We start from the raw sequence: 23,815 nt of genomic DNA, 5'->3' as shown, positions 1-23,815 counted from the left end.
TACATTTGTGGAGCTACATTCTTCTGCTGAATCACACAGGTTCTTCCCCAGTTATAAGCCTATCAACACTCTGAGTACAGTTTGGGCAAAGCTTTCAGGAGTTCACAACAGAACCCTGGCAGTGTTTCAATATGCAGGGCAAAGAGACAGAATTTGTCCATTTGAACAGAATGCACAAGAAGTGACCTCCTTTCCTTTACCCCATCCCAAATTGTTCTGCTTCCAGGTAGTTCAAGAAAGAAACAACATAGAGAATAGAGGGCTTTTATTAGAAACTTGTGAATGTGTCTGCAGCTGCAATAAGGAACTTTTTGCAGCATTGTTGCATTTTATTTTATTTTCTCCACTGCAGGGGAGTTCAAAGCAAACTCAGAGGTACAGGGTGAAACTGAGAGGTGGAGACGTGGAAAGAGGTGATCATAAACAAAAAAACCCACACCCCTCCCCACCATTCACAGGGATGAAAGGACAGGAAACTGGCGTTCTAAGAAGTGGATACTCCTCACTGTGAGACTGCACAGTTGTCCCATTCTATATATGGAGAACTCATACCATAAGCAGGAGCTCCACTCACTGTGGTAAAATGCTGATTTGTCTTTCTCTTGGGACTTAGCCTTGGTGAGAGATGAGACTTGGCAATAGTGGTCTCCTATGTCTTGTCTTCACTATAGAGAGGTTGCTTCTTCTGCTTCTGATGTCCCAGATCAGGTTAAGATTCTCTCTTGTTCCTGTAAGGAGATCTTGAATTTGTCCTGCACTTAGCTATGGATCTCATTGTCACCCAGAAAAACATGGCTCCATATACAGCAGGATCTAGATGCAGGATTGCATTCAGACAAAGAGGAAGCCTAACAGCTGGATTTCTGCCTAGAAAGCACCGAGTCCAAGTCATGCTAGACAGAGGATCCCTCATGCTCCTGATGGGAAGAGGTGAGTCATATTTAAAACAGGAAGGCAGCTCTTTCTACAATGAGCCTGCTGAAAGATACGGGAGCACTAGATTTCCATTGCTTCCTGTTCCACGGTTTTCTCCTGAGGCTGCACGTACTTCTCCTGAACAGCAAGTGTGCTGATCATCCAGGAATCAAGGAAAACAAGGCAGCAAGAAGGACTGGTGTTCAAAACACCCCATTAGACAGAGGAGCTCTGACATTCTCATCTGAGAATAGGTTTCAACATTAGCCTGAGAGCTACCATGGGAACTAGTAGCATTGGTAAGAAGATGCAACATTCAAGGTATTTGCAGCTCTTGCTGGTACAAACAAGCACCAAACAAAGTGGCAATAATTCAAATAATTAGAATGACACACTGTGGCAGGAACAAGCCTAGTGAACATGAATTACAGAGATGCAGTCAATGATATCCCCACCAATTAGTGCCAAATGTGGTTGTGGTAGGTTTGATGTGGACACTTATCCACTAGGATCTGAACTGAGACCTAACAACTCATTGTACGGATGCCATTAAACTGCATCAGATAATGGTACTAATAACTTGGACTGAATTCAGACCTTGAGATGGCAGGCCTATGTCAAATCCCCAGAGCCACAAATCAGAGTTCAAGACTCCATGCAGAAGAGAAGAGTAGCTAAAAGGATACGATGTGAAGTGGAAATCAGCTCCCACTGCTGCAGACATCAGGACTTCAAGACTTCTCTGCTCCAAGTCTCCAAAGGAATAGCCATTGGCTTTGTCCACTGCCTGCATCACCCGTCGCATACTCTCCTTATCCTGGGAAGAAGGGAAAAGTGAAACAGAGGGGCTGAGAATGAGAAGTAGCTGCTTTAGCAGAGCATTAAGAAGAAACAGCCAGACAGCCTGAGCAAGCAGGAGTGGGTGCAATGCCATAGCTGAACGCTCAGCCTAGGGAGAGGAAAGGGAAAGCCTCAATTCTCACTGGAAAGTGACTCCTTTCTTATGAAGAAATGAGGTCTGTAGGCTTCTCCCAACATCCGTGAATCTGAGGTCTCTCTCAGCATTATAGCCTCCTGGCTTTCTCCATACTACTGAATATCTGATATTTTGGATTCCCTCTGCATCCTGATATATTAGCTGTATTCTTCTAGGAGGAGACTCACTTTGTTATTACCTGCTCATGTTTTTGCTCTCTTCTGCATTTCTCTGCCCTGACCAGGGTTTGCAATCCCTTCAAGTTTAGTGACATCTGAATTTCATTAGTTTCCTGTCTAAGCCCTCTTCTAGACCATTATTGAAGACACTAAATAAACTTGGACCTAATACCTGTACCTGCTTGGGTAATACAGGTATTTTTTTTATGAGTGCCATATAAGTATGCTTATCCAACAATATAGAAATAAAGCTGCAAAATTACTGTTCTACATGATACAACCAAAGTCCGGGGGAAAAAACAATATGAGCAGTGACATAAGGGATTTTATTGTCCTGTGTTCAATGTGAGAACACAACTCCTTTTAGAAGCTGACAAACTTAATCTAGGCAGTTAATGAGCCAGACAGCTACCTGCAAAATGTTTCCAGTCATTTCCAATCCACCCACACCTCAAACTGGGTTACCTGAACATTGAGTGGAATGAAGGAGACCAGGCTGTAGTCCTCAATCACCTCCACCAACTTCTCATTAAGACGATGGTAGTTCTTGAAGAATGGATCGGCGGCTAAGTGGTCTACTAGATAAGAGAGATCCATAACCTCAGTGTAATAATCCAGGTTGAAGGCTGCAAGGAAAGACAAGAAAAGCAGATTCAGGAGCTGCTTCCAGGGTCTGCATTTTTCCTGTGGGTTTGGAGGTGGGGTGTCCACATGCTCAGGGTTTAGCTGATCGCCATATTTGGGGTCAGGAAGGAATTTTCCCCCAGGGCAGATTGGCGGGCCGGGGGGGGTTGGGGGCGGGAGAGATTGTTCTCATCTTCCTCTGTAGCATGGAGCATGGAGCACGGGTCAGTTGCTGGAGGATTCTCTGTAACTTGAAGTCTTTAAACCATGATTTGAGGACTTCAGTAACTCAGTCGTAGGCTAGGGGTCTATTACAGGAGTGGGTGGGTGCAGTTCTATGGCCTGAGTTGTGCCGGAGGTCAGACTAGATGATCATATTAGTCCCTTCTGACCTTAAAGTCTATGAGTCCTGGCCCACCCTTTTCGCTCCCATCTGAACGTGCTCTGTGACAACACTAACTCATCTGTGCGGCTAGCAGAGCAAGCTCCCTCTTCAAGGGCTCCAGTGCCATCCTACCATCAAATGAGAATATGCAACAGAGCCTGATGAACACCATGTCTCTGCCCCGATAGAGGGTTGAGTCACCCAGCTCCCCAGTGATCCCACTGGCACAAGGGGATCCAGCACTGACAGTCCCCCAACGGGTACAATATGACTATTTCGTGTAGCATCTCACACAAACTATATCCCAGCATACCATATAGGTACACTTATAAAGTTTGCGGATGATACCAAGCTGGGAGGGGTTGCAAGTGCTTTGGATAGGATTAGAATTCAAAATGATCTGGACAAACTGGAGAAATGGTCTGAAGTAAATACGATGAAATTCAATAAGGACAAATGCAAAATACTCCATGTGAAGATGTGAAGACAAGAGAGAGAAGATACATCTTCCAAGGAAATTGAAAGAGGTGGAAAGATGGAGGAAGGCTGTTCCAGATAGCAGGGGTTGGTGAGGGGACAGCAGGTGAATCTAATCATATCTAGAATGGGGGTGGGTGCACCTACCTCCAGACACATCAACACATAAATTACTGCAACGAGGACTCATTCGCACCCACCCCCAAGGCATAACACCCCCAACATACACATTCCCTCTGAATTTGGCCGACTGACTTTAAGCTGGTGTAAAAAATATAGTAAAGGTGCAAGCTACACCAGCTTAGACTCACTTCAGCTCACTGAATTTGGCCCTTAGAGTGGCAAAGCTGTGTGAAATGTCAGAGGGACGAAGCTGATGATTGGATGAAACAGCAAAGGCAAAAGAAAGCACAGATAGGTCTAATGTGCTGCCTGTGGAGCCTCTGGCCATTTCAGGATCTCCTTTTTCTTAATGAATGGCTTTGAAAGCACTTATGAGAGTGCCAATGCACACAGCTAACTGCACAGGCCAAGTATATTTCACCAAGAGCTCAATGAGATGTTATATACTTTTCCTGTCCATCATCCTCAACATTGCTGATTATCAGGAGGTTGGTTTGTCTCTGATGAGGGTCAGCTCTACAGCGCTTCCCTTCTATTCTATGCTCTTTTGCAAGTCCACAGCACTTTCCTTCCACCCAGGCTCCATCTCCAAAGGCTCTTACCCAGCTTGCCATACTGTTCTATCAGGTCCATCTTAGAGAGGACATTGACGTGGGGCAATTCCACATGCAGCATGGTTGAGAGGGAGGTGCAAAGAACCGAGATGAACTTTCCAGGGTCCGTGCAGTAGTGAGAATCCACCAAATGAACTGCAGCCAACTGCAAAATGGAAACGAGAGAAATAGTACAAGATCAAAGGCATAGCAGAATCTACCTACTCAAATTCAGGGCAGTCACCAAGGCAAATCTGTGACACAGGAGAAAGGTAAAGGCATCCAGACCCCAGTCCCATGTGGTTATAATCAGAAAAAAACATCAGCCAACTTCTCCTTAGATGTTTCGTACATCTCTGACCACTAAGCATGATCCATTGTATAGGATATTGACCAAACAAAGAGTCAGGACACCTGGATTGTTTTCCCACCTCTGTCACTGATTTGCTGAATGACCTTGTGAAAATCACTTTGCTATGCCTCAGTTTCCTCATCTGTACAATGGGGATAATGATAGTGATTCACCTTTATAAAGTACTTTGGTATCTATGAATAAGAAAATGTTATAGAGGTGCCAAACTTTCACCAACAAGAGAGATTGTTAAAATTGCAACTCTTCTTCCACTTCAGCCCCCTCCATTCACTTGCTCAGAACTTCTTTCCTTTGGGGATGAAACTTTCCATGCTTGGTCTCAGCCCAAAAGGTGATGGAAGTCTGTGTTAAATCAAGTTTTGAATTACTGGACTATATACAATTTTTCCACCTTTCCCATAGAAATATTCACACCCAAGTAATTTTAGAACATAAAGCTCCTCTAGGAGAATCAGTCATAGTGTGGTTTGTAAAAGAGTTAATCAATTTATAAACAATTTGATTAATCATTTTTCATCCATATGAAACAGATTGGTTTAGGATTTTAATTATGTTACTATATCTGTCATACTCTGAAACTGCACAAATGTATATTTCTATATTACAGAGTTCAATTGTGTCATAGCTAGATTTTTTCCTGTATCTGTAGACTACTGAAACTTGCAGACATGCACAAGAACTCAACTACGCAACTCTGTAGTGCTAGAACTATGATTTTTCTTTTTTCAAAAAACGATAAAAATTAAATACAAAGAACTATGTGACTGCAATGTCGCATTTGTTTATTTGAACACACACACACAAATGCAAATGTTAAGATTCTAAACAAAGTTCTCAAGTAAAATTACCTTACCTTCCTTGATTGTACAGTATATTGGTTTTACATTAATGGCCTAGCCAGTAATCCAAAGTATGAGATATATGTAAATGTGGGCAAGCTAGCTGTTATGGAAGTCTTCATTTTTGCATTTGCTGACTTGTGTGTTCTATGTACAAGAATGTTGCATTAATGTAAATGTTTGCATCAAACACATTAAAATGCAATCTGCACCTCAATTTTTAACTGAATGAGATCTGAACTACACATTTTGAAAGACCATTTGAATTTCTTGGGATACAATCCTATGAGTCCCTAGTAATCTTGCATACAAACATTCCTTCCTATCCTAAACTACAATGTTGACTGGCTTAAAACGTGCAAACTTTGTAGGAAGGCACCATGAGTAGAATAAAGGACTGGGAGAGAAAAGCCCTGGACTCTATTCTTTTGACTTGCTGGGTGGCATTGGGCAAGTCCTCTTTGTGCCTTGTTCCCCCCAAAATACTTTCCTACCTTGGCAAAGTGCTTTGATGTATTTGGATGAATGGACCAATATACAGCAAAAGCAGATTATTAATTATTACACACAGTCCACAGATTCATAAGGCCTAACTTTAAGACATTACACTTTTAAACATAATTCACCAAACATGCGAGAGCTCCAGATGCTGAATCCATCTTGTTATTAATGCACAAAACCCAAAACATACCCTGAAGTTCCACTTTGCTAACTGTGCAAAGACATTTTTCAGCGCGCCATGGTGGGTGCAGAGTTCTACCTGCCCTGGGCAGTCAAACAAAAAGTAATGACCGCTGAGTCTGGCCAGCTTTTCCTGCAGCCAGTCAAAGTTGGCTTCCAGGTACTCCATGCAATAGATCAAACCACCATTGGGCCCCAGCTTCAGATTATCCATCACATCAGCCAGGGTAATCAGCTCAGAGATGTCCAAAGCACACTGGTAGGGAGTCCCTTCATTGGCTGGATCCAAATTCACCACAGCCACCTTCCGCCCAATCCTGGACATGAATTCCTGCATGCCAAGGCAGTAAGTGGTCTTCCCCGAGCCAGGTGGCCCAATCACTGCCTGGCCAAAGGCCAGGCAAGACGCATGGTGGTTTTCTGACATGTCAGCTCATTTCTTTCTCCTCCTAGAAAGAGAGGGAAAAAAAGGTTAAGACCTTTGTCCATCATTCATGTTTATAGGAATATTATGCATTGGAAACTTCTCAGACTTGAGGGGCCTATCATGTGGCCCCCTTTCACCTCCTGAGCAATATGGAGGGACTGTGCTAACGCAGGGGAGTTAGCCTCATTTTAGCCTTCCTGTCCAGACAGTCTCCAGTCCCTTCCAGCTACTGGAGTAGGCAATATCTCAGCCTATCCATAGGCCCAAACCAGATGCAGAAAATAATCACAATACACAGGATTACCCCACTGAGGGGAGGAGATTCAGATTCTTGCAGATGAGATGTTGAGTGCCTGTGGGATCTTTCAGCCTCTCATGACTGTTACCTTCTGACACATCCATACCCTTGCAATCCAACAGGGATTCCTGCATCTAGATATGCAGAGGAATTTATTTTTCCATTGGAAGGAGATGGCTTTTGGTTAACATTGTAATATCAAACCCAAGACGGTGCTGAGGGAAACCCCTGGGCAGAACGCTCAGAAACAACAGGCGGCACGTGTATCGAAGGCCCTGGAGCCGGTGATACCCCCTCACTGCCAGGCTCTGCTCGGGGGGGTCCCTGACCGGAGCATGGCTGGGAAGGAAGCCGGGGGGACAACAGAGGGGGATGGGAGGCCGAGGCAGTGAGGCCAAAGGGAGCTGGTGGGGCAAGGGAGGTTGGGCCCCCCTGGAGGGAACCTGAGGGAGGCTAGGGCATTAGCAGGAGGGAGACCACCGGGGGGGGGAGAGTGAGGGGGCTCGGGGGGGCGGAAGGTCTCCCTGGGCGCAGTGAGTCCCTGAGGCGCTGGGCGGCCGGCGGGCAGCGCCGTGGCCCGGCAGCGGGAGCGGCGCGCGCAGACCCCTCAGCAGCCCCGGCTCACCTCCGCCCGCTCCTCAGCCCTGAGGGACCCTCTTCTCCCTCCCCCACCTTCGCGCGCACGGTTCAATCGTCCCGACGCTACTTCCGGTCCGGCCGCGCTTCTTCCGGCGCGTGCGTCCCACCTTCGCGAGTCCGGCTAGCTGGACGGGCGCGAGCGGGAAGGTTCCGGCCGCCGCGGGAGCTCCACCGCTCCATTCGCTTTATAATAACCGAAGGAATATTCATAAGCGCTGCCCTCGCCCGGCAGGGCTGAGCTGGCAAATTGGCGCCCCCTGCCGGCCCCAGCGGGGAAGGCAGGAAAAGGAAGCAACTGAGGAAATCCCAGTAACTCTGGTGCCCCTTGCCCCAGGGAGCGCCCCTGCCCCATACAGCCTTGGGGGTGATAGGCAGCCTGCTCTGCTTTTCCTGTTTATTAGCTTCTGTGCCTGGCCATGGCTCAAATGTGGGACAGAGACCCCTGGAAATTATTCAGGCAGGACTGGTAAACCCACCAGGGGCTCCATCCTCACCCCACAGCTCTAGGGCTGAGCTAATTAAACACTAAGGGGGAGAGCCACCATTAACAATATCCTAGCCCCTCATCCAAGGAAGCTGGGCCATTGACACGACCAGGCCTAAGCCTCTAACAGCTACAGCAGTAACTCTTCAAATGTCGGGCCAGAGGCAAAGAGAACATAAAAGACAGCAACCAGCCACTGCCAGCCAGGGGCAAGTGAGGAAGAGACAAAGCTTTTATTTACAGATAAAAGCTTTTTCTTTCTTTCTTCCGACAGGAGGGCAAAAAGCAGCTTCAGTACTGGAGATTTACACAAGAGAAGAGCTCTGCACCATGCCCTAATAAATAGAAAAGCAGTTGTGTGTTTCATGTTTGAAGTTTTTGTAGGATAGGGCCTGGAATTGGCACTCGTGGCCCAGACAGCATTAGGCTAAGCCCTGTACAAATACATTTTTTTAAAAGTGTAAAATTGAGTTAAACTTTTTGATCAGATCTTGGCTTAATATCCCCCCCAAAGGAATTTGCCCAGCTACCGTTAGAAATAAATGGGCCTCAGTTTCAGTGTGTTTGTTCTGTGAGTGAAACTGGCATCTATTCTCTTCCACTGCCAAACAAACAGGATCCAAGATATCAACTAGCGGCAGTGATACTGGGACCCCTTCTAATACAACAATTGTTAAAACAGAAAGACTTGCATGGTAAAAAAAAGTCTCGTATTTCTTTCAGAAAATATATTAGCATTTTGCTTAGAATCAGACAGCAGGCAGAAGCCTGTCTCCAGGTAACAGGAAGAGGCTGTTCTAATACAAAAGTTTCTGCTATTGCTCTAGTGAATAAGTCTCAAAGTCTCTGCTCAGTGGCAACTCTCATGAGGCAGTATGTCTCTGGTAAACACTCTGAGTCGCTCGGACAAACGCTACGTCCTGTCTGTACTTCATAGCAATGGGCAGCTGGCGCCGGAGTAGCTGGTCCCCACTGTCCACGGGCTGGGGCTCATCATAGACTGTGGAGATGAGGATAGGACCATCCCGGCGAGGCTTTTTCCGCTTGCTGAAATTCTGCAGTTTCTCTCCATGGTACCTACAGAGGAGTAGGCAGAGAGCAAATGTTTCAGTGTATCATTGTTTGTGACATGAGAAATCCCTTTATACTAGGCCATTGTGACGTTTCACCCTATGTACACAATTATGGTGTGATTGTATCATTCACGTTCACACTCGTAGTGTAACTGTGTAATGTAAAGTATGTCATGTAAGGTGTTTTTGGAATGCTCATGACGTGCTACCATAATAATAATGTTCAGTATGTTTCTTGCAATGTCATGCGTATGGTTATGAAGCTCTGCTATGTAATATTCCCAAATGTGTCTCACATGGCTCGAAGCAGGTCCAGGCAAACATTAAAAGCAGGGAGGTAGTTCACACCTTACCAAGGCATGCATAAAACAACCCAGCTCTTCCAGAAACAATGGACTATCTTAAGCATCTGATAAGGTGATGCTCATTGACTCAGGACTTGGAGAAGGCCATGCAGGAATACTGTTGGTTACCTGACTCTGAAGGGGGGAGGTGAGGCCCCAGAAAGGGGTGCAGGGACATTTGAAAAAGGGAGACATTTTGGGCTCTCACTCTCTCTTCCACTTTCATCTACAAAACAACATCAAGCAACTGAAACTGTCCAGAGGGGGAAGGCCAGCCTGTGGTGAGCATTATAAAAGACTGTAAAGTTACTGGAAGTGTTAAGCTTCGTTTAGGATGTGATTTGCTTTTATTTTATCCTGATCAAATCTGATTTATATTCCTCTGGTTTATAATTACTGAAAATCTTTCTGTATTTAATAAACTTATTCATTTGTTTTATCTAAAGTAGTGCATGTGGTGTGTAGAGACTTCATTTAAAGTGACAGAGTTGGTGCATATCAATTTCTTTGATAAACTGACAAATTTATGAGCTTGCAGAGTACAGTGGGCAGCACTGAACTCTGTAAAATGGCAGTTTCTAAGGTTGCATCTGGGATTTTGGGGGGCGGGGGCGGGGAGGGCAAATCCACCTATTTCAATTCCTTGTAAAATGTATCTTCTCTATCTTGTCTTCACATCACGAGGTCATCTAATCCAGTCCCCTGCACTCAAGGCCGGACTAAGTATTATCTAGACCAACCCGACAAGTGTTTGTCTAACCTGCTCTTAATAATGTCCAGTGACAGAGATTCCACAACCTCACTGGACAATTTATTCCAGTGCTTCACAACCCTAACAGGAAGTTTTTCCTAATCCAGCAGAGTTACAGATTATTGCATAATCTCATGAGTGGCTGACCAGAAGCACTCATGCACTAAGGTGAGGGTCGCTTGCTTGCAGGAGGCTGCGTGTGGGCTGACCCAGGAGTGGGGGGTTTAGACAATGGGGGCAAGTGCACGATGGACTCCCGGAGTGAGGGATTGGGATGACACAGTAACACACCAGTCCAGGTTGCAGAGGGGGGCATCACACCACTGTTTACCAAATACCAATAAAAGGAAGGGCCCGGCCCATAGGTAGAGAATAGGGACTAAGAATCAGGATTCCTAGGTTTTGTTCCTGGTGGGCACAGACCCCTAGGTCTAGTTTCACTAACATGGCTCCAAAATGAGTGAATGCCTGTTTTGCAGGCTGTTGAGAGGCATGTTTGTAAAGCATTTAGAGACCCTGACATGCAATTAGCTCTGAAGGTGCAGAGAATCTGAAATAGTTTAGGCATAAAGCCTGAGCTGGCTAACTCAAAGCTGAGACAGTGCAAACAATTAATAATGTTCTCTAGGTCTTCACACAGCATCTGTACACGGATCAAATAGGCACACCCCATCACCAGCATCACGGATGTCACGAGCCACGTTTGTTTCAGGCTCCCATATAAGGGAGCAAAGAAACAGTTTACAAAGCAAGATGAAACGGAGACTGGAGCTTGGAAGGGCCCATTACAGACAACACAGGTATTGCGGAGAACTGCTGAAGTAGCAAAAAAAGAAAAGGGTCCAAGATTCAGGACTTGTTTGATCTCACTTGAGCTGCACATGAGGACAGATTCACCTCTAAATGGCCTGAGCTGTATTGTATTATCAACACTCACACCAATGCTGCCAGGAGGGACTGTGCCTCAGAGCCCTGGTGACATTCCCTCTGGTTGGGACGTAGTCCGGTTCACACTCTGATCAGGCACATTCCTTTAACAGTCAATTACCTGCTCCATTTGACCTCTTGGCATACCTTCAAGTAGCACCGTCTACCGGCAGAGAACACCAGGCGTTCGTAGCACTTACCCCAATCCTCTTTTGCATTTGGGATGCTGACCCTCATTGTCCAACGCTTCAGCCATTCCAGAGTTGCTGCTCCCCAGACCCAGTCCCTCCATCCAGCCCTGCCTTTCCATCACCTTCCTGCCAATGCCCTGGAAGAGAAGAAACCACTCCACGTAAACCGGTACCAATTCTGGGAGGGAACAGGCCGAGTTATTACCAGGAGTAAATTCACTAAGGTCAGTGACACACCAAGGAATCATGCTTCATAAATAGCCTCTGTTGCAGAGCCTTATTAAGAGGGATAGCAGTTAAAGTGAAGAGTCAATCCTGGCCAAGTGTCTTCTGCTCTTGTTACATGCATTTCTAAAGCTCCCAACCTTTCCAATATGCCACTATCTAAAACCCAGCTCCATGACACCTGCACTTTTAGAGGGATTTATAAAAAATACTTTGAAAAGGAAGCCTAAGTGGAAAAGAATAGTTTGCTAGTTAGTCCAAGCCCTGTATTTCTCTGTCATTTCAAGCCTCCACTGGCCAACCTCCAGCCCAGACACCATGAGCAGCACATGTTCTAGTCTTACCTTGGTATATTTCTCAAAGGTCCCAATCTGTTGCCCTGAGACAGACCCATCCTCCAAACCATCCCGGAGTCTCTGTTCAAAGCGCATCTGTATTGCATCATGAGCATCCTTATCACCTCCATCTGAGGACAAACATGAAACATAGTAGAACTTATAAGGGGGAAAAAAAAATAGGATATCGCACTCATTTCCCCAGAGAATACAGTGAGCAGGGGAGCTTCCAGCAGCTTCCTTTGCCAAGTCAGGAATGTTGTTGGTCCAACTATTTTAAAGCTAGTTAAATGAGAACTAATAGGCCAAAAGACAGGCTGCAGCACACTGAGAGGAAGGCTCCTGACTCCAATTGTAGGTTTTAAAAGAAACCAGAATTGAACAAGAGAGTGTCATTGAAGGGTTTCAGAGAATCTCATTTGTTCACCTGCAAGGCTGGAAATCTAACAGCTTCATTCTATAGTGCAGAAACCAAGACTGACGAGAACAAGCGTGAAGCCAGCTAACTAGTTGGCTGTCCCAAGTGGAATGCCTTGTTAAGTGGCCAGTTATGCTCAGTTTTCAAGTTTCCTATTTTAATATTCTCAGGTGTTAGCCCTGAGAAGGTTTAGCAGCCTGTCTTTTAGGGACACTCGTTAAGACACAGTCCTGGACTTTTCAGTCCTGAACTGTTGACGACGTCCCTTTATAACCCTAATCTTCAGAGTCAAGGCCGGGGAATGTTACCGTTTGCAGTGGCAGGAGGAAGAGTCGTGTTATGATATTTAACATCTGCATCCCTGTAGCAGAGAGGGGTATAACAGGAGGCTTTATACAAAGCATTAAGTATCCCCCTCTTACCAAGCCAGAAGGTCACTACACAGACTTCTGTTCAAAGGTCCCTGCCCATTTGAACTCAGTCGGGCTTCCAACTCCCCTTTACTTTCAGATCCCTTAGGTCCCTACTTGAGCCTGGTGGAGAGACAGCCATGCTTCTTTGAATTCCTGGGTCTGGAGATGCCAGACACGTGAGAACGTCTGTTTAACTGCAGCCCCAACAGGACTGCACTGAGTCTTGCTTCTGGGCCAGCCGCCACCACCTACCTGCTCCTATTGGAGACAATCAGTGCATTTCAGCTCAGATACCTTTGTCATAGTAGATGCTCATGTCCACATCCCAGTCATCTGCTGTCTGTTCGTCAAAGTCTGTAAAGAGAGAAAACAGCATGTGGAATCAGATAAAGGATCCATGTCACAGGAGCAGCTTTTCTGTCAAGGGCAGAGCCCATCATCCAGTTCAGCATTTTCCCCAGCACAGTAGAATAAGTGTGTTAATATCCATAATGCAGAGGAGTTGTAGCCCTGTCAATCCAGGGATTAGGGAGACAAGGTGGGGAAGTAATCTCTTTTATTGAAGCGACTGAGTGGTCAGCGAAGATCCGTTCAGTCGATCCAGAAGTCGACGCTGTTAATTCACACTGGCAAGTGGTGTAGTGCTGCGTCGACGGGAGCGCAGTGCAGTGAAGACAGCACAGAGAAGAGAAGCACAGCAGTCGACGGGAGTTATGCAAGTTTTCTGCGTAGTTTGCACAACTCCTGTTGACTGCCGCCGAATCACCGGGATACGTGTAGACCAAACCAAAAGTCCTGAGTCTTTCAGGACTCTTAGAAGGGTACTTTGAATCCCTGGCTCCTATAAACCCTTTATAAATCCCACACCCTCCACAGGAGGTACTGCGGACCAGCTGCTGGCCATGTGGATGACCAATTATATAAAAGGAAGGAGTCCTTCCTACAAATTACACTTTCTCTCCAATTTGTTTAAAAGTGTAACAAACTTGATTCCTATAAAACATATCCAGGTCTTCTCCAGATTTATTGCTACAATTTGTGATCAAATCCTTTCACAGGACGCTGGATTATAAAACAATTTGCAAAGGTTCAGACAAGTGAGCCCTGGATAAAGGTGTTCAGACTTAGATGACTACTGGGCACAACACACCCCTCCTTCACAGGACAGCATGAGCAATATTACCTCCTTGCTCCTCCTGCCAGTACTGAGCATCTGTGTAGAAGACTAGCCCAGAGCCTCCCTTCTCCCATTTCAGCTCAATCTCCTCTTCATACAGCCGCTCCTCTGTGCGTTCCTGACGGGTTACGTCCTCGTGCAGAGCCTCATGTCGTTCCCACTCCTCACACCTATCATCATCCTGCAAAGGAACAAGATAAAAAGTGACGACACCAATAAACCACTGGCAATTGCCCAGGCCTATTCTCCCCCAGCGCCCATCCTTCCATCCTCTCCCCCATGCTCCAATTGCCCTGCTGAATATGTTCCTATAGAACAGAGGCATTGTGTCAATGCACTGTTGTGGGCACATCACCTGCTATTTCCAATCACCAGTCCCCTCATGCCCCTGAGCAAGGCTTTTCGGCGTCAATTACCTGGAAAACTGGTAAAAGCTTAATTCCCTGCCTCCTCCCCCGAATGCATACACCACTACATGCTTTCAATTGAACAATGAATCCATATACACATGGAGCACATCTAAGGAGCAGATATGTTCTGCATAAAGTTAGCTAGAAATTCATTAATCCTAGTCCAAAAGTTAATCCTTTGTTAAAGATTGCACAAATAAGGATGTCAAGTTTGTTACCTGTACGGACAGCAATACTCTGCTGTTACAAAGCCATAGGTCAATTCCAAGACCTCGTGACTGATGTAAAGAAAATTACTTTTACAATGATGTATGGTGTGACCATCATCTCCTATGGTCCAGATGGTTGTTGAGGTTGACCAGTCATATGGCTCAGCACATTTCATTTTCAAGACACTTTAGCACTCGAACCCAGTGAGACCATTTTATAAGCAAGGAAATGGAGGCAAAGAAGCAAGATGACTTGCCACATGACAAGCACGTCAAAGCGGAGGTGTGTGTTTAAAAGTTCCAACCTACTGATCCTGTGCTCAGAACTCTATGCCAACACCATCAGAATGAGTGCACTGCCACCCCATAATCAGCTTACTACAGAGAACCAGTTTTGGTGATAAAACAAATTTTGCTATCTAAGCTAAGACGAAATACCACCAAAAGTCACCTAGCCAGAGTTCAGCATACACAGATAAGTGTATATTCACGCTTTAGAATACCATTCTCAGATACAAGATACTATCTATACGGTACTGTTACACAGGTAGATATCAGCTCCTCAGAAACCAGCAGCATTCCCTCCCTGCTGTTTACAGTTAATGCTGCAATTTCACAGGAGAAAGCCACTTACATCATCTGAATGAGACTCTTCTGCATTTTCCTTCTCTGGTCCTTCCAAGTCTTCCTCATCAGTAGTTTGAGTGATCCCAGATCTTGCCAGGGATCGCTCTTCCATTGTGATCTCCTTCCCCGTGTCTGTATAAACCAGCTCTTCTTGTTCAACAGTCTCAGTGTCCCAATATTTAAAGGGCACATTCCCATACCTGCGAGAGGACCCTGTCTTAGGGAATCGTAGCTGCAGTTTCTTGATAATCGGGGGAGGCAGCCTGCAGGCCTTGATCAGCTCCAGGAAGACTCTCAGAGGTGTTCCCACATTCCCATGGGGCATGAAAACAGGGGGGTTCAGTTCAGGTAGGCACTTTAAGTCTGTGTGGGTAAACGTTTCACTCTGGGACTCATTATGAAGCTTTTTTTTAGTTTTATATATGCCTAAATCTAAGAGAAATAAATAGTGGGTTAAAACAGAATCACAGATTTGATAAAGCATGCAGTTTCACCAAGCCACTCTGAGACAGAAGTCAGACTGACAAAGGGAGCCTGTGATACAGATTTTACCAAAGAATTGCATGAGATAATATGGTAGAGGGCTGTTCTAGTCTGAGAATCAAGCTATGAAAATATTATGTTGACTGAGAATTTCATCAGCCATTTGTTTCAAACCTTCATAAATGCATACCATACAGCAAGGTAGCATTTTGTTTTATGCAGCAGGCAAGACAGAGATATTTCTGCCCATCAGCTACTCAAAGAATAACCAATATATCATACTCTGAAGTGTGCAATTGCTTTTGTGATGTGTTCTATTGCTGCAACTGCCAAGTCCAACTATATCAGGGAATCTATAGTTCAGAGCTCTTGTCCACCAGATGAGCTTTCATACTCGGTGTCCACAGCACACACTATCTGTGCGCGTAACAAACCTGAAGTGCTTTCCCAGAAACACACTTAACCCAAGGAAGTTATGTAGAGACTACTTTTTTTGCCCTGGTGAATGGGTGAATATTACAGCTGCAGCTCAGCAACCCCTCTGTCCTACCTCTACCCATTTTCCTTCCTACAGATATCTTTGTTGTGAACACCATCCTTCCAACCGACAAAGAAGCAGGTGGAACTCCTGGAGCCTCACAAGGAAGATCACTGGTCATTCAGGGGGAAGAAATAGTGGGCTACATAAAGAATTCACCCAGGGGTTGAACCCACCACCTGTAAGCAATCCAGGCTCCTGTCAGCCTAGGAAGCAAACAATTTTTTTGGGGGGTGGGAAATGGGAGACGATAGAGAAGAGCGCTGTACCTGCTTCCTCTCCTATGCCCCACCAGTAGGGGACATTCCTTCACAGACTCCTCCTTGCGATCATCACTAACCCCTCCCGGCCCACACCGTTCCCCAAACACCCCGCCGCCCTTCCAAGCCACCTCCTCCCCTCGCCCCACTCTCTCTAATGCCTCCCTCCCCCCGCCTGTACCTGCGTCCGGGGAGATTCGGACCCTGCGGATCACGCAGCGGCCGGGCAGCCCATCGCCCTGGGCATCCAGCCAGCGCTTGCCCGAGTACATGCGGACCAGCCGCTGGGCCTGGCCGGGCCGCACCGCTACCAGGCAGCAACAAGTGGCCGGGCCCCGGTCCTGGCTTTGCCCCTGCCCCAGGGGCCCGCTGCGCTCGGGCCGGTGCCGGTAGTGGAAGCAGAGGAAACCGCTGGCCTCGACGAACTGGCTGAAGTAGGAGCGGAGCTGGGCGGAGCGGAGCCCGGCCGGGATGCGGCTCACCAGGCAGTAATGGACGGGGACCCGGCCGGGCTCGGAATCGGCACTCCCGGGCGACGCCATCTTCAATCCACTGGACCGGGAATCACGTGAGCAGAACGTTGGCCCCGGGGGGGGGGGAATCGACGCAGACACGCATCTCGCGAGATTAAGGGGTGACGTCATTCTACGGCCACGGGGCGGGGGATGACTTCCCCTCGTCGCAGGTTGATGACGTCACAGCAGTGGCACCGCTGCGTTCCAGAGTGGCCCCTTAGCAACATGGTGTCCCAATAGCGCAGAGGAATGAGCCCGGCCTCCCCGTAGGGACGTGCCCAGCGTTGCGACATGGCCAAAACCAGGGAGCCGCCGCGGCTCAGCACGCGCGCCCTGGAACAGCCTGGTTTGGGATAGGTTTCCTGCTCTGCAGGTTTGTACAGCAGGAGTCGTGGTCACTGAGGTTGTTCTTAAAGCCCCAGCTCCCAGAGTCATGTGAATAGGTGAGGCTGCCAGCGTTCTTCAAACAAAAACCAACTCGCCCTTGTGCTTGCAGAAAAAAAGCTTGACGCTGTGACCTGTGGGCACCCTAGAGCTGGAAAACACCAGGTGAACATAAAGAACCCACACGGACTGTTTTAAAATCTCATGATTTTTAAACTGATCTCTTGGTTGTGGGGTCATGATTCATAACTCCTTGAAAGCTTGGGGTAGGCTCTACTGTGGGCTGCAATTAAAAGAAAAAATGACCAGACGAAACTGGGAACAACCCAGAAACCAGAAGTAGAGCCGTGTGGCAAACCCTGTTGTGAACAGACAGCAGGGGTTGCTGATTCTTCTTTAGTCCTATGACAAAATGGGCCCTGTATTAGCAGGTGTCTTGGTAACTGTGGTAATGATGTTTATTATGTCCTATACTATGACTCAAGCATTCATCACTTCCTTACATGCTCAATAATAAAATAATAAAAAAAACAACCACCTGATGACTGGTGTGGATTCTGTGAAATCACTTAAGGGGTCTCAGCTCAGTTCCCAGTGGAGGGCCACATCATTAAGCCACCAGCACAACTGGCATAAATTGGCCCAGTTAATTGGCAGTTTCAGCAGAGAGGCCAAAGACTGAATGGACATGGAGCAGAACTTTCCTTTCACCACTAGCGCTTGGGGGCTAAATTTTGAGATGTCTCTATGTTGCAACAAACACCTTTTTCTAGACCCACCAACTTGTAACACCAACTAAGGCTCCCTGACACTCAGACCCATTTACCCCCAACTCTTCCACATCAGTTCTGAATCTGGCCCACTGAGTCTATAGAATATAAGACCATGTCTACGCTACAATGGCACAGCTTTGGCACCAGAGCTGTGTGTAGTGCCATAGTGTAGATGCTTTCTATATTGACAGAAAAACCCTTTCCCTCATTGTAGGTAATCCATCTTTCAAAGAGCCAGTAGCTAGGTCAACAAAAGAATCCTGTCAACATAGCCGTGCCTACGCCAGTGGTTAGGTCAACCTCACTTCCATGCTTAAAGCATAAAATTTTTCACACCCTGTGCAACACAGTTAGATCAGCCTAAGTTTTAGGTGTAGACCAGGCCTAAGGGAGTCTACAGCGTTGCAGCTGCGCCACTATAGTATTTTTAGTGTAGACACCCTAACTGAGTGTCAGGGAGTCTAATTTACACATCACTTCTGAATTTGGCCCAGTGCCTTCAAGGTGGGAGTGAGGTACAGTTGATGAAAGGAAGCTCTGCAGGGGAAAGCTGCAATTCTACTGCCTATGATTTTCCTGTTCAATCTGCAGGGCTATTAATCAGACACCTTTCCCCAGCAATGTTTATATACAACATTAATTTTGTTCTGCAATTTAAGATGACAAGTGCTGTCAAAATAGGATGCATTTTTAGGGGATTCGCCAGAGAATGACTGTCTCTTCCATTTGAGACACCTTTGGGTTATCAGACCTGTGGCAGGCTTTTCTAAGTTTCAGTAAAATGCAACATGCACATATGTAGACCCTTTCCAAAACAGAACCACCATTTTCCAAAATGTAAAACATTTTATTAAAAAAAATAATTTACTGCATTTTATATACAAATCACAGACTAACATCCACTCACAAAATACTGAAGTCTGAACTCTGTGCAAAGGCTGTTTTCTTTGTGTAGATCAGCATCTAGAATGGAGAAGCGGGAGCTATCCAGTTGTGCAGCCAGCCAGTAATCTGGGAAGCAGACACCCAGCTGTAGAATGGTCTGTGCAAACACTAAAACCTCTTCCACTGCAGCGTATACTACCCAGGTAATATCACTCACTGTTACATAAATGGACTTACACTCACCAGCCCTAGCTGTTCTTAATACCACTGCAAACACCTGCATAACATTTAGCTAAAATGGATCCCTCAGCCCAGGCACAACCCGTAATGCTTGATGGTGCGGGGCACAAATTAAAGGTTTGGGGAAGGGAAGCATGTGACCACCCCACGTGTCACCTCTGGCCCCTTTCCCACTCCCCCCTGCTCCTCCTCCACCTGCTCCAAGCTGGCACCACTTTCCCCCAACTCCCCCCCCCACATCCTTCCCCATTTACTTCTCCCATTGCCTCCCCACTGCAGGTGCAGCACGGCACATACCAGAGTGGGCTCTGGACACCTATGGCCTAGTGGGTAACCACAACTGCGGGTGAGGAAGCTTCCCTCTAGTGGAGCTGTGCTGCCAGCTGTGTCTCTTCCCTGCACTGGGCACCTCCTAGCAGAGCTCAGTGGGAGTGCTAGGTTCTGGTGCCTTTTCCAATCCAACTCCCACCCTGGCAGAAAATGGCATGGGGGCACGTGAGCCTGTGTTCTCCCCTCACGTGTCGCCTCTGCCTCCACCACTTGAGCTCATGCATTAACTAAGGGGTATTAGATTCTGCCACACTAACATTAAGTGGCATAAACATTAAGCAGTACGTTACTCAGAGTAGTCCAATTTTCTTCCAAATGACTACTCAATTTGAGTAAGGGTGGCAAAATGTGGCTCTGTGAAGTCTTTCAGCTTTAATGCTTTCTGGCCCTTGCCCTGTCAGTGTTTGAAAGAGGGATAGATGTTTATGGCTACATCTCTAAGATTGCAGGGCAGTTAGTTAACCAGTCACACAACACACACACACACAGGTACTATATGAGGGCCTGATCCTACAACACTTGGTAGCACTCATATGAGTGATTCCATTCAAGTCAAGTACTGCTCAGCATGATTACAGACTGCAGAATCGGGTCCTTCTGTACAGATAGGCTGTGAGGCTGAAATGCTGGCCCCACTGAAGTCAATGGCAGAACTCCCATAGAATTCAGTGGGGCAAGGATTTGATCCTGAATTCAAAGTTTGGATTATGCTCTAATCCAATGCGTTCTGTATTGCAAGCCTATTTTCAGAGGTGCTGAGCAGCCACTGAATCCATTGAACTTGGTAGGCACAGTGAGTGCTCGGTACACATCTAGAAATCAGGTTGTGTGTGTTTAACAGAGACTTTCTATGGCAATTTTGTCCTTTAAAGCTGTAAAGCCCTATTTGATTCAAAGCTCTGGTTTCAATCCCCTTTTCTCAGATTAGTGCTTCTCTGACCTGAATATCGCACAGGGAAAATGTCAGCCCAGAGAATTATTTTGTATGGAATGTTTTAAGGACATCGGCCAACCTCTTTTCACATTACAGAGCAGTAAAATAGTAACATCACAAACACGCTCAAAAACAATTTGGCTTCAATATGTGCAGGGACTGATATCTGCTGTAAACAAATGCTAAATAAGAGTTACATTCTTACACGGTTTGTGCCTTAACTGAGATTTTCAATCGCTGAAGCTGTTGCCTGAGCCCAAGTGAAATACACACACAATCCAGCTCTCTGCAAGTCCACAGTATTTTTGCCACTAAATCCCTGCTCCCTGATGAATGGCACTGTCCTTTGAAACTCAACTCAATGCTCAGGACGTGCATGTGAAGGTGGCCGCTGAATCTGATCTCTCAGGAGGCTGTGTGTAATGGAAGTGTCAGTCACCTGCCGGTTATTTCATACAGCATTTCTGTGATCACCTCAATAATGTCTGCACTGCCAATGATCGGTCGGAAGAAGAGGTCTGTGATAAGCGCTGGAGGAATGGACTTCAAGGTGGAAGCAATCAGCAAGATGCGGGCAAAGCGGCCCTGATCCTCTGGGTGGAGGGGCACTAGGACTTCTTGGAGCGCTCTCTGTGCTTCCCGTTGGAGGCTTTCAATGTACAAGGAGGCCCTGAGACCTGGGACATCTATGGAGAGAGAAACAACAGGAAATACATATGAAAGTTAGGCTCTGCTTCCCAAGCTAAGTCCTAGTCCCAGTTTCTTACCATTCATGTGCCTCTGCTGAAGGCTTGTTAGACGCTATTGCTAGAGATTCACAATCAAATCTGATTTTTTTTCTACTGACCACACACAGGCACAGACAGATAAATACACATGCCTCCTTACATTTCCATAGCACCCAGGGATCCTAAAGTACTTCACTAGCTACATACATGCAGCACCATTGAAATGCAGCCACTTCTGGGGTTGAAGAGCAGGCGCAACAACTCTTTAATAGTGTGTAACACAACACGGGAGGAGAAATATTGACCAATGAAGCCAGGGCAAACCCCAGCTCTAGCAAAACGTGCCCTGAGATCCTATTCCTGAAGGATATGCAAGACCTCCATTTTAAAGTCTTATTTAAAATATTCCCTTTCTTCTTCACCCACAGTAAACTGCATAGGATTTAGTTTATCTGCCTCAGATGAATTGCTGAATCAACCCTGTTGGGATTTGACTTGTAGTTCCAGAGATAGAGACTGCAAACCTAGTGAGCCATCCCTCTGAGCATAGCTGCCTCTGTGGTCTATGAGTGACCCAGTGGGGCAAGTCACTTATAACCCTGATTTCCTGAAGTCAATGGGAGCAGGAGATGCTCAGCACCTCTGAAAATCAGCCCCTAAAATGCTCTGTGCCTCAGTTTACCTGTCTGTAAAATGGCAACACTCCTTCCTCCTTGAAAAGTGATTTGAGCTCCTTGGATGGACAGACAGATTTTTGCTAGACAATTACTAGATGCTATTGTGCCATGCCTTCTCTCCCTGCCAATGGAAAGGTGTGTGAGGATTAGGCACTCACCAGGGTTAAAGAGAATGGCTCCTTTCAGATAGGCATACTCCTTAGGGCTCAGGTCCAGGCTCCAGAATGTGTTCAGGCAGCACTGCAGCCGTTGCACCCCAGCTAGGGTGGGTTGTGTCCTCTCAGGCTCCTGTCTCTTACTCTGGCCATCGAGGAGGATCCTCTTGAGCATGCTGGGGGCTGGGGTTTCCATCACCTCGAATGTCACCATCGCCTGAACCAGCCCCAGAATGAAGAGGGGAGCCCAGCAGCTGTCCAGAAGCAGCAGCTGGTCTCCCCGGGGCAGCAGCTGGAAGGAAGGCAAGTTCTTCATGAAGCTGACTGTTTTCACAAGGACATCAGAGGCTGCCTGGCAGGTGACCTGGGGTGTCTGGAGGCAGACAGTGCGACGTTTCTGGCACAGGCAGCGCTGCTGGGATGGGCTTTGGTTGCCCCAGCTGTGGTTCAGGTTCTGGCTCAGGAGGGTATAGAGGATTGCGTTCCGGTTCTCCTCACCGTGGCACTGGCACCTCTCATAGTCCAAGTCCATGCTGCAGGTACTCATAGCCGAGCCAGGCAAGCAGATACCGTCAGGTCCCAAGGAGGATGAGGCTCTTGTGCACCTGGCCCGATGGATCTGTGAACACAACTGGTCCCTTGCAAACGTTGTATCAGTCAAAGATCTCTATCTGCAGCCTGCTTCTCCTAGCTCAGCAGCCTCTCTCATCCCTTTGGCTGTTATTCCTGGTTCTATTTATAAGACTCTGTGATGAGTGAAACACCACCTTAGCAGCCTTGACCTCACTTTGACTAAGCAGCATTCATTGAAAAACAACTCGACCCTGGACTGATTGGCTAGGGAAGTGGGATCTCCACGTGGTGCCGATAACAGTTTTCTCAATGGAAGTGCCAGCTGGAGCCAGGAGGATGGGATGGGATGGCAGATTGAGCAGCCTTCTTATCTGGATTACTCAAACAGTATAAACAAAGTCATTAACCCAGCCCGTACCATGGCACCAAGGCCCCAGGTGTGTAATCACGTAATGCTATATGACAGGTGTCACTGCCAAAGAGTTCACACACACACACAAACACACACACACACAGCATTTGTCTAGAGCAAGAACCCAGTAGCAAAACAGCCTGCAAGCTACGGCCTTGGAAAGAGCAACCTGGAAGTCATTTTATCAGCAGGTTATTTGTTTAACCTTGTTGACAACAGGCTGCCCTTGTTGCAGATAAAGAAAAGAAATCCAATAAACGACAAAGGGCATCTAGTAATCAGAGGAAGGCTAGGGCCTTGGGTATTTTGTGTGTTTCGGGAAGGGGGGAAATACCAGGGAGTTTGATGGTCTTTTTATTTTTTGTCTTGATTTCCCAGGATATTTCATCATCTTATAGACAGGAATTGCGTTAGACAGATTAGATACATGGATAAATACCTCTTCACATTTCAAGGAGTACCATGACTCAGAGGAGTTTCTAGGGCAGCAAGAAGTCACTTAGTTGGAAACTTCTCCCCCATTCATGATCCAATCCTAAAGAACAGGAAGGATGGAATTCCGAGCCAGGCTATCTAGAAGACAAGTTCCTTGCCTTAGTGAGTGGGAGGGAAACAGCTGGGAAAACTAGGTGGGAATACAGAGAGGGACTTAATGAAGTGAAGAAAGAGGTAGGGGACATGTTTAAAAGGGAGCAGAAGACACCAACTTACCGAGTGCAGGGCAGGGTGGAACCTTTTGTCACTAGAGGTGCACAGTGGAGATCACCAAGGCTATGAAAAGTCTTAGGAAAATAATGGCTGTTTGCTGTTCCAAT

General features: G+C 46.7%; 3 protein-coding genes across 6 annotated transcripts; all 3 read right to left on the bottom strand.

The window, feature by feature from the left end:
* Positions 1-7,677, bottom strand: GPN2 (GPN-loop GTPase 2). 4 transcript variants are annotated; one of them, XM_067543310.1, is made up of 6 exons: positions 7,563-7,677; positions 6,176-6,614; positions 4,282-4,438; positions 2,536-2,696; positions 1,602-1,732; positions 1-1,069 (listed from the first exon to the last, which is right to left on the bottom strand). In XM_067543310.1, exons 2-6 carry the CDS (start codon positions 6,590-6,592, stop codon positions 997-999), a joined length of 939 nt encoding a protein of 312 aa, XP_067399411.1. In that variant the 5' UTR covers positions 6,593-6,614; positions 7,563-7,677; the 3' UTR covers positions 1-996. The 4 variants fall into 4 exon arrangements, with proteins under 4 accessions (XP_067399411.1, XP_067399414.1, XP_067399410.1 ...); XM_067543313.1 differs by having other exon boundaries at positions 7,637-7,673; XM_067543309.1 differs by having other exon boundaries at positions 7,516-7,650.
* A 309-nt stretch (positions 7,678-7,986) lies between these two features.
* Positions 7,987-16,962, bottom strand: GPATCH3 (G-patch domain containing 3). Its single transcript, XM_067543308.1, has 7 exons — positions 16,576-16,962; positions 15,121-15,545; positions 13,874-14,048; positions 12,985-13,044; positions 11,869-11,990; positions 11,309-11,436; positions 7,987-9,090 (listed from the first exon to the last, which is right to left on the bottom strand). The coding sequence occupies exons 1-7, from the start codon at positions 16,934-16,936 to the stop codon at positions 8,877-8,879; spliced, it is 1,485 nt and encodes a 494-aa protein (XP_067399409.1). The 5' UTR covers positions 16,937-16,962; the 3' UTR covers positions 7,987-8,876.
* Positions 16,963-19,437: 2,475 nt separating this feature from the next.
* On the bottom strand, positions 19,438-22,752 carry NR0B2 (nuclear receptor subfamily 0 group B member 2). The gene is made up of 2 exons (XM_067543364.1): positions 22,019-22,752; positions 19,438-21,141 (listed from the first exon to the last, which is right to left on the bottom strand). Exons 1-2 carry the CDS (start codon positions 22,560-22,562, stop codon positions 20,891-20,893), a joined length of 795 nt encoding a protein of 264 aa, XP_067399465.1. The 5' UTR covers positions 22,563-22,752; the 3' UTR covers positions 19,438-20,890.
* Positions 22,753-23,815: the final 1,063 nt, after the last annotated feature.

This window comes from Emydura macquarii, unplaced genomic scaffold, assembly GCF_026122565.2.
Source record: "Emydura macquarii macquarii isolate MOO-44397 ecotype Brisbane River unplaced genomic scaffold, CSIRO-AGI_Emac_v2 contig_820, whole genome shotgun sequence".
Classification (NCBI taxonomy): Eukaryota; Metazoa; Chordata; order Testudines; family Chelidae; genus Emydura; species Emydura macquarii.
Note: the sequence above shows the minus strand (reverse complement) of the source record. Positions and strands in the feature narration are given on the sequence as shown.

Coding starts and splice junctions, on each gene's coding strand:
- GPATCH3 (XM_067543308.1), bottom strand. CDS start 16,936: ATGGCGTCGCCCGGGAGTGCCGATTCCGAGCCCGGCCGGGTCCCCGTC. Junction 15,546..16,575: donor CCGAATCTCCCCGGACGCAG/GTACAGGCGGGG, acceptor TATTTCTCTTAG/ATTTAGGCATATATAAAACT. Junction 9,091..11,308: donor AAATGCAAAAGAGGATTGGG/GTAAGTGCTACG, acceptor ACTCCTCTGTAG/GTACCATGGAGAGAAACTGC.
- NR0B2 (XM_067543364.1), bottom strand. CDS start 22,562: ATGAGTACCTGCAGCATGGACTTGGACTATGAGAGGTGCCAGTGCCAC. Junction 21,142..22,018: donor AGCCATTCTCTTTAACCCTG/GTGAGTGCCTAA, acceptor CTCTCTCCATAG/ATGTCCCAGGTCTCAGGGCC.
- GPN2 (XM_067543310.1), bottom strand. CDS start 6,592: ATGTCAGAAAACCACCATGCGTCTTGCCTGGCCTTTGGCCAGGCAGTG. Junction 2,697..4,281: donor AGAACAGTATGGCAAGCTGG/GTAAGAGCCTTT, acceptor CTTTCCTTGCAG/CCTTCAACCTGGATTATTAC. Junction 1,733..2,535: donor TCATTCCACTCAATGTTCAG/GTAACCCAGTTT, acceptor CCTTCTTCCCAG/GATAAGGAGAGTATGCGACG.